General features: G+C 48.4%; 1 protein-coding gene across 1 annotated transcript in view; it reads right to left on the bottom strand.

The window, feature by feature from the left end:
• Window positions 1-4,235: 4,235 nt before the first annotated feature.
• Window positions 4,236-16,006, bottom strand: part of tmem129 (transmembrane protein 129, E3 ubiquitin protein ligase) — a 30,828-nt gene continuing 19,057 nt past the window's right edge. The window contains exons 4-7 of the mRNA XM_061725988.1: window positions 15,560-15,720; window positions 8,862-9,021; window positions 5,960-6,032; window positions 4,236-5,064 (exon numbers count right to left, since the gene is read on the bottom strand). Coding sequence (XP_061581972.1) covers window positions 4,886-5,064; window positions 5,960-6,032; window positions 8,862-9,021; window positions 15,560-15,720 — 573 coding nt within the window. The 3' untranslated portion in view covers window positions 4,236-4,885. The remainder of the gene's footprint in view (window positions 5,065-5,959; window positions 6,033-8,861; window positions 9,022-15,559; window positions 15,721-16,006) is intronic.

Here is a 16,006-nt window from a genome sequence, read left to right as displayed (position 1 = left end):
CAAAATGCAGCAGCACGAGTGCTGACAGGAATCAGCAGGAGAGACCACGTCTCTCCAGTGTTAGCGTCGCTCCATTGGTTACCCGTAAAATTCAGAATCCAATTTAAAATTGTATTACTTGCGTATAAAGCCCAAAACGGCTTAGCTCCGCATTATTTGCAAGACCTGATAGTGCCTTATGTTCCTGTCAGAGCTCTCCGTTCTCAGAGTGCAGGTTTACTCGTAGTTCCTAGAGTATCCAAATGTAGATTTGGAGGGCGGGCGTTCTGCTATCAGGCACCATTACTATGGAACCAACTTCCAATCTGGGTTAAGGGGGCTGACACCACCTCCACCTTTAAAACTAAACTTAAAACCTTTCTGTTTAGTAAAGCCTATAGTTAGTGTTTAGTAAAGCTCTAGCTGGTGTTGGTAAATCTCTAGGTAGTGTAAACTTTAGTGTGTCAGAGTCGCTCCTGTGGTTTCTTGTGCTGGCCCCCCCCTTCTCCTCCCTTTTCTCTCTTTTGTCCATGTTGCAGCATCCTTTGCCGGACACCGGAACCTGCAGGTGGTCGTGGGTGGCTTGTAGCTTGCATTACGGAGCACAAGTCTTTCCCCGACCCTGCACCCCAACCTGGGACTTGCTGATTGGGCCGGAGCTTCGGGAGCTGCGTGCTGGCCTGCGGTCCCCACCCCTGGTCATCCCGTTGCTGCCCCCCCCTTCTCCTCCCTTTTCTCTCTTTTGTCCTGCAGGTGGCCGTGGGTGGCTTGTAGCTTGCATTACGGAGCACAAGTCTTTTCCTGACCCTGCACCCCAACCTGGGACTTGCTGATTGGGCCGGAGCTTCGGGAGCTGTGTGCTGGCCTGCGGTCCCCACCCCCGGTCATCCCGTTGCTGCTTCCACCTGCCTGCTGTGCTGTTGCCGTCCCTGACCCACCAGTCTGGCCCTCGGCAGGAGGGTCCCCCCTGATGAGCCTGGTCCTGCTCAAGGTTTCTTCCCTCCTAAAGGGGAGTTTTTCCTTGCCACTGTTTGGCTTAAGGTTTTTCTCCCACTAGGGGAGTTTTTACCTGCCATTGTTTATGTAATAACTGCTCGGGGGTCATGTTCTGGGTATGGGTCTCTGTAAAGCGTCTAGAGACAACTCTGTTGTATTAGACGCTATATAAATAAAATTGAATTGAAATTCATTTCAAATACTTATGTCACTGACAACAGCACTCAAGCCAGGATATTCCATTTTAAAAAGAGGAGTTGCAGCCCTCAACTGATGTTTATGTTGTCATTTTTTGTTTTGGCCTGAAGCTCCACCCTCCACCTATCTCCCAATCACCAAGTCAGTATTGTTTTTGAAGCTCCACCCTCCACCTATCTCCCAATCACCAAGTCAGTATTGTTTCTGAAGCTCCACCCTCCACCTATCTCCCAATCACCAAGTCAGTATTGTTTCTGAAGCTCCACCCTCCACCTATCTCCCAATCACCAAGTCAGTATTGTTTCTGAAGCTCCACCCTCCACCTATCTCCCAATCACCAAGTCAGTATTGTTTCTGAAGCTCCACCCTCCACCTATCTCCCAATCACCAAGTCAGTATTGTTTCGGCATCCAAGTTGCCAGCTCGGCTCTAATTATCGCAGCCATGGCAGCCTACGTTCCTGCTGCATTCTGCAGCCTACCTGGCAACCTCTGGTCGGGGGGAGGAGGGGGAGGGTACACGCCGCTCAACAATATTTTGAAAGTGACTGCAGTACCAGTTTTGGACATTTCTTACAGACGGCTCCTTTAATACAGAGTTAATACAGTTCCATTGCTTTATTTTTTATTGCACTGTCCATGGCTGCGAGCGGCGCAGCGCGACGCAGCGCGATGCAGCGCCGTTTTGAGCTGGATTTTTGTCGGACGCCCTGTTTCTATTTTCTTCCTGTCGCTGGCGTTGAAAGCCGGTTGAAAGCGCTGTAGGAAACAATCATTTCAATACAAGAACCTCAATAAAGTGGCAGCTGCTGGAGGGAGATCGCCAGGGAGCTGGAAGGTTCTGATAAGATAATAAGATATAATAATAAGAATCTTATTAGGGCTTAATTTTTGTCAGATTTTGCTGGAACAAGATCCGGCACCTCCTTTTATCCATATTCCCTTGGTGTTTTATTTCTCATTGAAGTTCATAGATCGCCTGTTTGTCTATTTCGGATGCATTTAATCAGAAAAAAAAGAGAAGAGGGTCCTTTTCTCTGCGCTCCCGATCTGCTGCGCTGTGCGTCCCGTCACCGTCTCCATCACCAAGCGGTTTCCCAAATCCAACTCATGCTGACATGTTTGCTGCATTTAACACCGCACTCCCCTCACTCACGCTGTTCGCTGTTTGATTGCGTCACCACATGCCGTTATTAATTGTTGGTTTTTTTTCCCCACTTACAGGACCTTTTCTCTCCCTCCCGATGTTCCGGGACCTATATAATAATAATAATAATAAGATAGTATTTCTTTCTGCCACTTTATTGAGGTTTTTGTGGTGAAATGAGGAGGAATCATAGAGATAACTTCTCATTTCAACTAACTGGACACCCGATCCTCATCCATAACTCTCATCCATGACTGTTTCCTACAGCGCTTTCAACCGGCTTTCAACGCGAGCGGCAGGAAGAAAATAGAAGAACATTTAAATATCACAATATCAAGCTTGTTTTCTGTTTAGAAAGTACAAACGTAGGAAGATTACAAGTAATCACCCATCTTTTACTTGTCTCTTTACTCTTTTTATTTTAGGAGTTTCTTTCAGGAGCGCACGGGCGGGTACTGCGGTGAATAAAGGCTGATTTATGGTAACGCGTAAAATCGACAGCGTAGCCTACGGTGTAGGGTACGCGGCGACGCCCACAGTTCGGTGCGTCGCCGCGTACCCTATGGCGTAGGGTCTGCGTTGGTGTAACTCGGAACCATAAATCAGCCTTTTAAAAAGCGAGTTTCAGCTGTCAATCAAAAGAACGTGGGGGCCGATAACGCGTTCAGTGTTTCAGGACAGAGCGCGTCCGATGCCACGCAGAGCGACGCTCGCGTGCAGTTATGACAAGGTGTAAGTGTTAAGTAGCCTAATGTAAGTTAAGTAAGTTAAGTTAATGTAACGTAAGTTATTAATGTAAGTGGCAGGAAAGCGCTGCTTTAGTCTCAGATCTGTTGAAACAGAGAGGTACACAGCACTGTCACAACATCTGTCTGGCCCCGGAAATGACTGACGAGGACGCGCAGCGGCGCGCGTGACGTAGGCACTTAACAACCTAATTAGGGCCATGCAAGAGGAAAAAAATTAATGTTGAAATATAATTTCGACAAAGTCGAAATTTCCTGAATAAATGCGAAATTTCGACTTTTTTCTCAACATTTCGACTTTATTCACGAAATATTGACTTTTTTCTCGACATCTCGACTTTTTTCTCAACATTTCGACTTTTTTCTCAAAGTGCATAATGAAAAAAAATCTTCCTCCTGCCTGGCCCTAATATTCTTCCGTACAAAAGTCCTAGCTCAGCGGTTAGAAAAGATCCTCCCTATTCTATTCTGGATTCATTACAAATCAACTGAAATATTGCAAGCCTTTTATTATTTTAATATTGATGATCATGGCTTACAGCTTAAGAAAACTCAAATATCCTATCTCAAAAAATTAAAATATTCTGGGAATCTTAAATCTTAAACTGTAAACCATGATCAGCAATATTAAAATAATAAAAGGCTTGCAATATTTCAGTTGATTTGTAATGAATCCAGAATGTATGACGTTTTTTAAATTGCATTACAGAAAATAAAATAACTTTATCACAATATTCTAATTTTCTGAGACAGTCCTGTATATGCGGATGACGTTTTGATCTATTTGGATTCCCCCAGACAGTCAATTCCCAATCTAATAAAGATAATTGATGAATATGGCGTCTTCTCCGCATACAAAATAAACTTTTCTAAGAGTGAAGCCATGCCACTAAATAGCTCAGAAAAACTTGATCGCAACATCTCACTGCCATTTCGCTGGTCCCCAACAGGTTTCTCATATCTAGGTATAAAAGTCTCCTCAGAAATGAAGGACCTTTATAAACAACATTTTTCTCCTTCTACAAACCAGGACGTTGACAGGTGGTGTGGGCTACCCTTCTCTTTACTAGGCCGTATCCATCTGATCAAGATGAACATCCTCCCTCGCCTTCTCTATCTCTCACAAATGCTCCCAATGTTGCTGTTGAAGAAAACCCTTGCTCAAATCAATAGTTCTATCATTTCTTTTATTTGGTGAAAAAACAACCAAGGCTCAGGTATATAGTCTCCTCTGCCCACCCATTAAGAGCGGTGGCCTTGCCGCACCGTCATTTTCAGCATAGTTCAAATTTTTTTCGTTGTGTTTTTGCTGCTTTGCTTTGAACAATAATAAAAAATAAAAATAATAAAAAAGTCCAGACCTGATCCCAAACCAGAAGGTTTACAAATATTTTTTGCTCACAGGACAGAACTGTTTAGAAACAGGTCCTCAACAGGTCCAGAACTACATTCACAAGAAGTTGATATCCTTGTCCGGAGCCAAGTGTGAACCAGGTGAAGGAACTAGCTCAAGGTCTAGATCAGGTCCAAAGGTGCAGAATCAGTCCAGAACCGTGACTACAACCATCTTCATTTCCTGGATCCAGAATCAGAATTGGTCCAGGTATAGAACTGGTTCAGGAACAGGTCCAGAACTAGAATCAGACTTAAAACAGGTTCCGAACCAGGTTCAGATTCAGGTCCACAACTGATCCAGGGTCAAATCCCGATACAGGAAAAGGTTTTGGATGAGGTTCCAGATAGATTTTCGGCCTGAATCTGAACTTAACTCAGATCCCTAATCAGGTCCAATCCATGAAAGAGTGCCGGATGTGTTCCCGTCAGCGGAGCGCGCAGATGTCCAGGATGCAGAACCGGGCTCTGCAGGTGGGGCAGGGCACTCGGCTGGACAGCCAGGTCTCGGGGATCTCCTGGTCCTGGCGGCTGGCGAACCATCGGCCCAGACAGTTCAGACACCACATGGGCCGGCAGAAGCACTGCTGGCACTCAGTGTCCTGACCTGAGGACGACAGGGACACGTCAGCAGGAGCAGGAACAGGTGCAGGTGCAGACACACGGGAACAGGTGCAGACACACGGGACAGGTGCAGACACACGGGAACAGGTGCAGACACACGGGAACAGGTGCAGACACACGGGACAGGTGCAGACACAGGGGAACAGGTGCAGACACACGGGACCAGGTGCAGACACACGGGAACAGGTGCAGACACACGGGAACAGTTGCAGACACAGGGGAACAGTTGCAGACACAGGGGAACAGTTGCAGACACAGGGGAACAGTTGCAGACACAGGGGAACAGTTGCAGACACAGGGGAACAGGTGCAGACACACGGGAACAGGTGCAGACACAGGGGAACAGGTGCAGACACACGGGAACAGTTGCAGACACAGGGGAACAGTTGCAGACACAGGGGAACAGTTGCAGACACAGGGGAACAGGTGCAGACACAGGGGAACAGGTGCAGACACAGGGGAACAGGTGCAGACACAGGGGAACAGGTGCAGACACAGGGGAACAGGTGCAGACACAGGGGAACAGGTGCAGACACAGGGGAACAGGTGCAGACACACAGGAACAGGTGCAGACACACAGGAACAGGTGCAGACACACAGGAACAGGTGCAGACACACAGGAACAGGTGCGGACACACGGGAACAGGTGCGGACACACGGGAACAGGTGCAGACACGGGAACAGTTGCAGACACGGGAACAGGTGCAGACACGGGAACAGTTGCAGACACGGGAACAGGTGCAGACACGGGAACAGGTGCCGGAATACTTTAAGCCCTGCATTGTGAGCAGCTTGTAACAAGCATCCTGCTTAAATGTCCTTCCTGTCCTCTCAGATACACACATACACATACACACAGCACACAGCGGTCCTGGTACCTGAGGCCTGGCAGAGCTGGACCAGCTTGACGCCTGCTGGAGCTTGCATACAGCCGATGCAGGGCTCCACCTCCTGTGGAGGAACAGAAGAGAACTTGTGAATGAGGCGTCATCATCAGGTCGGGTAACGTATTGCGTCACGCATCGCGTCACTTCCTGGTGTTGCGGTCCGGTGCCGTTGCACGGCGTTGCAGGCTCTGATCTCTCTAGACTTTTATGTCTGAACTTAGATTGTTTTCTGGTAAAATAATAATATATCTGGTAAATTTCTGTCTTTATTTCAACACTTGCACATTTTTCTCTTCCGCAACTTTCATTGTCACCAATCACTGATACATTTTCTGTCCGTTAGCCTCTGTTAGCATCTTAGCATGGCCTCCCCTTCTCCCACCATTTCACCTCTTTGCTTTGCTGCTTTTCAGTGTGTGAAATGTTTAGCTATTCCTCTGCCTCCTTTAGTGAAAACGGTAAGTGCTTAAAGTGTAGTTTATTTGCAGAGCTGGAGGCGAGGCTCAGTCAGTTAGAGGTCCGGTTCCGCCAACTTGACCATAGTCCGATAGACTCGTCAGCTAGCCAGGCTAAGCTAGCGGCGGACCGGCCTGTAGCAGCTGCTAGCCGCTCCCCTGCAGCTCCCGAGCAGCCGGCCAGCCAGGGCGGCTGGGTAACGGTTCGGAGGAAGCGTAGTCCTAAAGGGCTCACGGAACACCACCACCCGCTTCATGTGTCTAACTGTTTTTCCCCACTCAGCGACACACCCGTTGAGAAGCCGACCCTGGTGATTGGCGACTCCATAGTCCGGCATGTGAGGCCGACTCCAGAGACCATAGTTAGGTGCATCCCGGGGGCCAGAGCGGGCGACATAGAAGCAAATTTGAAGCTACTGGCAAAGGGTAATCGTAAATATGGTAAAGTTATCATCCATGTCGGAGCTAATGACTCCCGTCTTCGCCAGTCGGAAGTAACTAAAATGAATATTGTCTCGGTGTGTAACTACACCAAAACCATGTCGGACTCCGTAGGTTTCTCTGGCCCCCTCCCCAATCTGACCAGCGATGACATGTTAAGTCGCATGCTCTCGCTCCGTCGCTGGTTGTATCGGTGGTGTTCAGAAAACGACGTGGCTTTTATTGACAATTGGGAAACGTTCTGGGGAAAGCCCGGTCTGATTAGAAGAGACGGCATTCATCCCACCCGGGCTGGTGCTGCTCTTGTTTCTAGTAATTTGGCCTGTTTCATTAGACCCTCTCCCTGACATCGCAGGGTCCAGGCCAGGATGCAGAGCTGTAGTTTAACACACTTCTCTGCTGCTTCTCGAGGACCAACGCCTGCCAACAAAACTATAAGATTACATGATGTAACTGGTAACTCTAACCAGGTGCCTAGTAAAATAGAATTGATTGCAGTTCCCCGCCCTCCAAAAGTTCATCAGGTGGAGCATGATAGAGGTGTTCATCAAAATAACGGTGTAAAAATTAAAACCAATGCGCATTTGGTACCAATTAGAGACCGAAAAATTAGATGCGGACTACTAAATATACGATCATTAAAGGGGACCTATTATGGTATCTATTATCTATTTTAAACAGGCCTTGAATGTCTTAAAAACAAGCTTTTGATTGTTTTTGCTAAATGAATTAGAAATTCAACCTCTGATCCATGTCTTTATCTTCCCATTCTCTAACCTCATTATCTATGCAGGATTCAGAGTGGGCGGGGCTATGATAATGAGGCTCTGTGCTGATTGGCTGCCTGAATGACGCGATACACCGCTACGAAAAAATGGTGGAAGCTCCGGCTGGCGGAGTTAGTTGTGGTTGTTCCGGCCAGAGTAAGTTGTGGACGTGGTTTCACACATCGGAGGCCAACCGATGCAAATTGCAATTTGGTTACGTAACGACGGGAGCAGAATCTTATTGGCTCGTAGATCCACATCAGACTGGACGGATCATCCGGGCGGCTGTACAGACACTGCAGAATTTAGTTGTTTCCTCCTTTTCTGAGTTGGCAGGGTGAGGGGAGACCACTTTATATATGTTAAAGCAAGAGAAAACCTGTTTCAGATTTGCGCATTTTCGTTACGTAACCAAAATGCAAAACACGCCCACAACTATAAAAGCGTGTAACTGCATGTGAGCGTCCGACTATCGTAGCACTGCGTGACATCGGACGCTCTCTGTCCATCTCCCTCCAGCAGCTGCCACTTTATTGAGGTTTTTGTAGTGAAATGAGGAGGAATCATAGAGATAACTTCTCATTTCAACTAACTGGATCAGCCGTTCCTCATCATGACTGTTTCCTACAGCGCTTTCAACCGGCTTTCAACGCGAGAGGCAGAAAACGGCCAGCTCAAAACGTCGCGCTGCGTCGCTGCGGCCAGTTAGGACAGTCCAATAGAAAATAAAGCAATGGAATTGATTTTGTCGCTGACGCTCGCTCGCATCGCATGCAGTTATGACGCGGTGTTAGGACACGGTAACTCCGCCGGCTGGAGCTCCCACCATTTTTTCGTAGCGGTGTGTCGCGAAGCCAATCAGCACAGAGCCTCATTATCATAGCCCCGCCCACTCAGAATCCTGCATAGATAATGAGGTTAGAGATTGGGATGATAAAGACATGGATCAGAGGCTGAATTTCTAATTTATTTAGCAAAAACAATCAAAAGCTTGTTTTTAGGACATTCAAGGCCTGTTTAAAATAATGATTAGATGCCATAATAGGTCCCCTTTAAGGCTTTTCTCCCAATAGGGGAGTTTTTACCTGCCATTGTTTATGTAATAATTGCTCGGGGGTTTATGTTCATGTTCTGCATCTCTAGAAAGCGTCTAGAGACAACTTTTGTTGTATAAGACGCTATACAAATTGAATTGAACAGAGGATCAGCATGGTGGCTGCACACACGTACCTGTCCACTGGTGGGGGTGTACGGAGGGTTCAGCTCCACCTGGGCCCTGAACGTGTCCAGGAAGAGGTCAGCCATGGTCTGGTGGATGACCACATTGGGAGAGATTCTGATGGGTGCATGGAGCTTCTCCCTCAACTCTGCAAAATCTGTAGAGTTCACCCTGTAAACACATGCTGCTTTGATGAGGACTCTGCTCGTGGACATGCACCTTCATCTGCAATCAAGAGCCAATTTCTGACTTAGAACTCCATGATATAATATCTATACTCCTTTCACCTATAAGGGGAGCCACCACTAAGCTGCCACGCTGCTTGAACAGTTGAATTGTACAAGAAAAGTTTAGCAGCATCTGTAAAAGCATCAAAAAGGGTAAAAAAAAAAAGGTTTCAGAAAAACCAAAATATTTAAAAATAAATAAAGAAATACGTAAATGTACCTAATGTATTCATGTTAAGGAAAATAATTATTTTATTTCAAAATTTGAAGTGTTTTTCATTCCAATATACAGGACTGTCTCAGAAAATTTGAATATTGTGATAAAGTTCTTTATTTTCTGTAATGCAATTAAAAAAACAAAAATGTCATACATTCTGGATTCATTACAAATCAATTGAAATATTGCAAGCCTTTTATTATTATTATTTAATGTTTTTTTAATTGCATTACAGAAGATCACAATATTCTCACTTTCTGAGACAGTCCTGTATAATTAACCCTCAAATAAAAAGAAATGTGGGATTCTTTTGGGTGTTTTTTATACGTCAGGCGTTAAAGGGTTAAGCAGGCCAAGATGATGCACATGAACACCGGTCTGGTCCAAGTGGACAGAGGAACCCGGACCGACTTCAGAGAGGACAGGAACACACACACAACCACACAGCAAACATAGAAGCATCCTCCAGATCAGTCAGACTGTTTTGTCCAATCAGGGGACAGAGAGAATGACAGAGGAACTCCCAACAGAGAGACTCGTCAGACCTACGGAGGAACTCCCAACAGAGAGAGATCGGTCAGACCTACGGAGGAACTCCCAACAGAGAGATTCAGACCTACGGAGGAACTCCCAACAGAGAGATCCGTCAGACCTACGGAGGAACTCCCAACAGAGAGATTGGTCAGACCTACGGAGGAACTCCCAACAGAGAGACTCGTCAGACCTACGGAGGAACTCCCAACAGAGAGATTCAGACCTACAGAGGAACTCCCAACAGAGAGATCCGTCAGACCTACGGAGGAACTCCCAACAGAGAGATCCATCAGACCTACGGAGGAACTCCCAACAGAGAGACTCGTCAGACCTACGGAGGAACTCCCAACAGAGAGACTCGTCAGACCTACGGAGGAACTCCCAACAGAGAGACTCGTCAGACCTACGGAGGAACTCCCAACAGAGAGATCGGTCAGACCTACGGAGGAACTCCCAACAGAGAGATTGGTCAGACCTACGGAGGAACTCCCAACAGAGAGACTCATCAGACCTACGGAGGAACTCCCAACAGAGAGATCGGTCAGACCTACGGAGGAACTCCCAACAGAGAGATCGGTCAGACCTACGGAGGAACTCTCAACAGAGAGATCCATCAGACCTACGGAGGAACTCCCAACAGAGAGACTCGTCAGACCTACGGAGGAACTCCCAAAAGAGAGACTCGTCAGACCTATGGAGGAACTCCCAACAGAGAGACTGGTCGGACCTACGGAGGAACTCCCAACAGAGAGACTCATCAGACCTACGGAGGAACTCCCAACAGAGAGACTCGTCAGACCTATGGAAGAACTCCCAACAGAGAGATTCCTCAGACCTACGGAGGAACTCCCAACAGAGAGATCGGTCAGACCTACGGAGGAACTCCCAACAGAGAGATCGGTCAGACCTACGGAGGAACTCTCAACAGAGAGATCCATCAGACCTACGGAGGAACTCCCAACAGAGAGACTCGTCAGACCTACGGAGGAACTCCCAACAGAGAGACTCGTCAGACCTACGGAAGAACTCCCAAAACAGAGACTCGTCAGACCTATGGAGGAACTCCCAACAGAGAGACTGGTCAGACCTACGGAGGAACTCCCAACAGAGAGACTCATCAGACCTACGGAGGAACTCCCAACAGAGAGATCGGTCAGACCTACGGAGGAACTCCCAACAGAGAGATCCATCAGACCTACGGAGGAACTCCCAACAGAGAGATCGGTCAGACCTACGGAGGAACTCCCAACAGAGAGATCCATCAGACCTACGGAGGAACTCCCAACAGAGAGATCCGTCAGACCTACGGAGGAACTCCCAACAGAGAGATTGGTCAGACCTACGGAGGAACTCCCAACAGAGAGACTCGTCAGACCTACGGAGGAACTCCCAACAGAGAGATTCAGACCTACAGAGGAACTCCCAACAGAGAGATCCGTCAGACCTACGGAGGAACTCCCAACAGAGAGATCCATCAGACCTACGGAGGAACTCCCAACAGAGAGACTCGTCAGACCTACGGAGGAACTCCCAACAGAGAGACTCGTCAGACCTACGGAGGAACTCCCAACAGAGAGACTCATCAGACCTACGGAGGAACTCCCAACAGAGAGATCGGTCAGACCTACGGAGGAACTCCCAACAGAGAGATTGGTCAGACCTACGGAGGAACTCCCAACAGAGAGACTCATCAGACCTACGGAGGAACTCCCAACAGAGAGATCGGTCAGACCTACGGAGGAACTCCCAACAGAGAGATCGGTCAGACCTACGGAGGAACTCCCAACAGAGAGATCGGTCAGACCTACGGAGGAACTCTCAACAGAGAGATCCATCAGACCTACGGAGGAACTCCCAACAGAGAGACTCGTCAGACCTACGGAGGAACTCCCAAAAGAGAGACTCGTCAGACCTATGGAGGAACTCCCAACAGAGAGACTGGTCGGACCTACGGAGGAACTCCCAACAGAGAGACTCATCAGACCTACGGAGGAACTCCCAACAGAGAGACTCGTCAGACCTATGGAAGAACTCCCAACAGAGAGATTCCTCAGACCTACGGAGGAACTCCCAACAGAGAGATCGGTCAGACCTACGGAGGAACTCCCAACAGAGAGATCGGTCAGACCTACGGAGGAACTCTCAACAGAGAGATCCATCAGACCTACGGAGGAACTCCCAACAGAGAGACTCGTCAGACCTACGGAGGAACTCCCAAAAGAGAGACTCGTCAGACCTATGGAGGAACTCCCAACAGAGAGACTGGTCAGACCTACGGAGGAACTCCCAACAGAGAGACTCATCAGACCTACGGAGGAACTCCCAACAGAGAGACTCATCAGACCTACGGAGGAACTCCCAACAGAGAGACTCGTCAGACCTACGGAGGAACTCCCAAAAGAGAGACTCGTCAGACCTATGGAGGAACTCCCAACAGAGAGACTCATCAGACCTACGGAGGAACTCCCAAAAGAGAGACTCGTCAGACCTACGGAGGAACTCCCAACAGAGAGACTCATCAGACCTACGGAGGAACTCCCAAAAGAGAGACTCGTCAGACCTATGGAGGAACTCCCAACAGAGAGACTGGTCAGACCTACGGAGGAACTCCCAACAGAGAGACTCATCAGACCTACGGAGGAACTCCCAACAGAGAGACTCGTCAGACCTACGGAAGAACTCCGAACAGAGAGACTCATCAGACCTACGGAGGAACTCCCAACAGAGAGACTGGTCAGACCTACGGAGGAACTCCCAACAGAGAGACTCGTCAGACCTATGGAAGAACTCCCAACAGAGAGATTCCTCAGACCTACGGAGGAACTCCCAACAGACAGATCCGTCAGACCTACGGAGGAACTCCCAACAGAGAGATCCATCAGACCTACGGAGGAACTCCCAACAGAGAGACTGGTCAGACCTACGGAGGAACTCCCAACAGAGAGACTCATCAGACCTACGGAGGAACTCCCAACAGAGAGACTCATCAGACCTACGGAGGAACTCCCAACAGAGAGATCGGTCAGACCTACGGAGGAACTCCCAACAGAGAGATTGGTCAGACCTACGGAGGAACTCCCAACAGAGAGACTCATCAGACCTACGGAGGAACTCCCAACAGAGAGACTCGTCAGACCTACGGAGGAACTCCCAACAGAGAGACTCATCAGACCTACGGAGGAACTCCCAACAGAGAGATCGGTCAGACCTACGGAGGAACTCCCAACAGAGAGATCGGTCAGACCTACGGAGGAACTCCCAACAGAGAGATCGGTCAGACCTACGGAGGAACTCCCAACAGAGAGATTGGTCAGACCTACGGAGGAACTCCCAACAGAGAGACTGGTCAGACCTACGGAGGAACTCCCAACAGAGAGATTGGTCAGACCTACGGAGGAACTCCCAACAGAGAGACTCATCAGACCTACGGAGGAACTCCCAACAGAGAGACTGGTCAGACCTACGGAGGAACTCCCAACAGAGAGACTCATCAGACCTACGGAGGAACTCCCAACAGAGAGACTCGTCAGACCTACGGAGGAACTCCCAACAGAGAGACTGGTCAGACCTACGGAGGAACTCCCAACAGAGAGACTCATCAGACCTACGGAGGAACTCCTAACAGAGAGATCGGTCAGACCTACGGAGGAACTCCCAACAGAGAGATCGGTCAGACCTACGGAGGAACTCCCAACAGAGAGATCCATCAGAGCTACGGAGGAACTCCCAACAGAGAGACTCGTCAGACCTACGGAGGAACTCCCAACAGAGAGACTCGTCAGACCTATGGAGGAACTCCCAACAGAGAGATTCATCAGACCTACGGAGGAACTCCCAACAGAGAGACTCGTCAGACCTACGAGGAACTCCCAACAGAGAGATCGGTCAGACCTACGGAGGAACTCCCAACAGAGAGACTCGTCAGACCTACGGAGGAACTCCCAACAGAGAGACTCGTCAGACCTACGGAGGAACTCCCAACAGAGAGATCCATCAGACCTACGGAGGAACTCCCAACAGAGAGATCCGTCAGACCTACGGAGGAACTCCCAACAGAGAGACTCGTCAGACCTACGGAGGAACTCCCAACAGAGAGATCCGTCAGACCTACGGAGGAACTCCCAACAGAGAGACTCGTCAGACCTACGGAGGAACTCCCAACAGAGAGACTCGTCAGACCTACGGAGGAACTCCCAACAGAGAGACTTGTCAGACCTACGGAGGAACTCCCAACAGAGAGACTCGTCAGACCTACGGAGGAACTCTCAACAGAGAGATTCAGACCTACGGAGGAACTCCCAACAGAGAGACTCGTCAGACCTACGGAGGAACTCTCAACAGAGAGATTCAGACCTACGGAGGAACTCCCAACAGAGAGATTCAGACCTACAGGCTTCAGTCTGCTCTTTTCATCCAGCCAGCAAACGGTATCACACTAAGATGTGGATCAAAACCAAATAAAAGTGCAGCTTCCAAAGAATCCAGTCAAGTTTAACCAAGGAGTTTAACCTAAGTCGAGGAAGGAGGAAGGGAAGAAGAGAGGAAGGAAGGGAGGAAAAAAGGAAGGAAGAAAGGAAGAAAGAAAGAAAGAAAGAAAAGGAAGGAAGGGAGGAAAGAAGGAAGGAAGGAAGGGAGGAAAGAAGGAAAGAAGGAAGGGAAAAAAGAAGGAAGGAAGGGAGAAAAGAAGGAAGGAAGGAAAGAAGGGAGGAAAGAAGGAAGGAATGAGGGGAAAAAAAGAAGGAAGGAAGGAAAGAAGGAAGGAATGAGGGGAAAAAAAGAAGGAAGGAAGGAATGGAGGAAAGAAGGAAGGAAGGGAGAAAAGAATGGAGGAAGGGAAAAAGAAGGAAGGAAGGAAGGCATGGAGAAAAGAAGGAAGGGAGGAAAGAAGGAAGGAAGGAATGGAGAAAAGAAGGGAGGAAAGAAGGAAGGGAGGAAAGAAGGAAGGAAGGGAAAAAAGAAGGAAGGAAGGAAAGAAGGAAGGAATGAGGGGAAAAAAAGAAGGAAGGAAGGAATGGAGGAAAGAAGGAAGGAAGGGAGAAAAGAATGAAGGAAGGGAAAAAGAAGGAAGGAAGGAAGGAAAGAAGGAAGGCATGGAGAAAAGAAGGAAGGGAGGAAATAAGGAAGGAAGGAAAGAAGGGAGGAAAGAAGGAAGGAAAGAAGGAAGGAAGGAATGGAGAAAAGAAGGGAGGAAAGAAGGAAGGGAGGAAAGAGGGAAGGAAGGAAGGAAGGAATGGAGTAAAGAAGGAAGGAAGGGAGTAAGGAAGGAAGGAAGGAAGGGAGTAAGGAAGGAAGGAAGGAAGGAAGGAAGGAAGGAAGGAAGGAAGGAAGGAAGGAAGGAAGGAAGGAAGGAAGGAAGGAAGGAAGGAAGGAAGGAAGGAAGGAAGGAAGGAAGGAAGGAAGGAAGGAAGGAAGGAAGGAAGGAAGGAAGGAAGGAAGGAAGGAAGGAAGGAAGGAAGGAAGGAAGGAAGGAAGGAAGGAAGGAAGGAAGGAAGGAAGGAAGGAAGGAAGGAAGGAAGGAAGGAAGGAAGGAAGGAAGGAAGGAAGGAAGGAAGGAAGGAAGGAAGGAAGGAAGGTCGGTCATTTTGACCCAAAGACAGTACAAGGGTTAATGACCAGAGTGTAAAAACCTAAATAAGCTCAGATCTGTTTGTTTGTTCACATTTACAGAAGAGCTGGAGCTTCTCCTCTCTGCTCTAGCTGCAGGATCAGCGCTGGAACACCAGACCGGTACCTGATGTGGAACGGTGAGACGGCAGGGTTGATGCTGTCCACCCTCAGGGTCAGGATCTCCACGGGGGAGCTGGAGTCGGGGCTGAGCTGGTGCTGTCTGGACCCCGTCACCGTCACGTGAACCTCGCTCTGCAGGGCCAGGTGGATGTGGTAGGTGCTCACCTGGAGACAGCAGGACACACGTGGAACTCTTCCAGCTGATTTACACTAGGAATGGGTGATATTTTACTGTTCACCATATACCGTCAAAATAATTCCCCACGGTAAGAATTTGTCATCTCGTGGTAAAAAAGATAAATTCCCATTGATGAGGTTTTTGTGTAACAAACATGGCGGAAGGCGGATCTGAGAGCGAGGAGCTCGTTGTTAAACGAGTGTTGTGCAACTCATAGGTAGCTTGGCTGTCCAGTTATCAAGGCTAATGATAATTCTATTAAAGAATTATTAA

Source organism: Cololabis saira, chromosome 7 (genome assembly GCF_033807715.1).
Source record: "Cololabis saira isolate AMF1-May2022 chromosome 7, fColSai1.1, whole genome shotgun sequence".
Lineage (NCBI taxonomy): Eukaryota > Metazoa > Chordata > Actinopteri > Beloniformes > Belonidae > Cololabis > Cololabis saira.
This window is presented reverse-complemented; position numbering and strand designations above follow the sequence as displayed.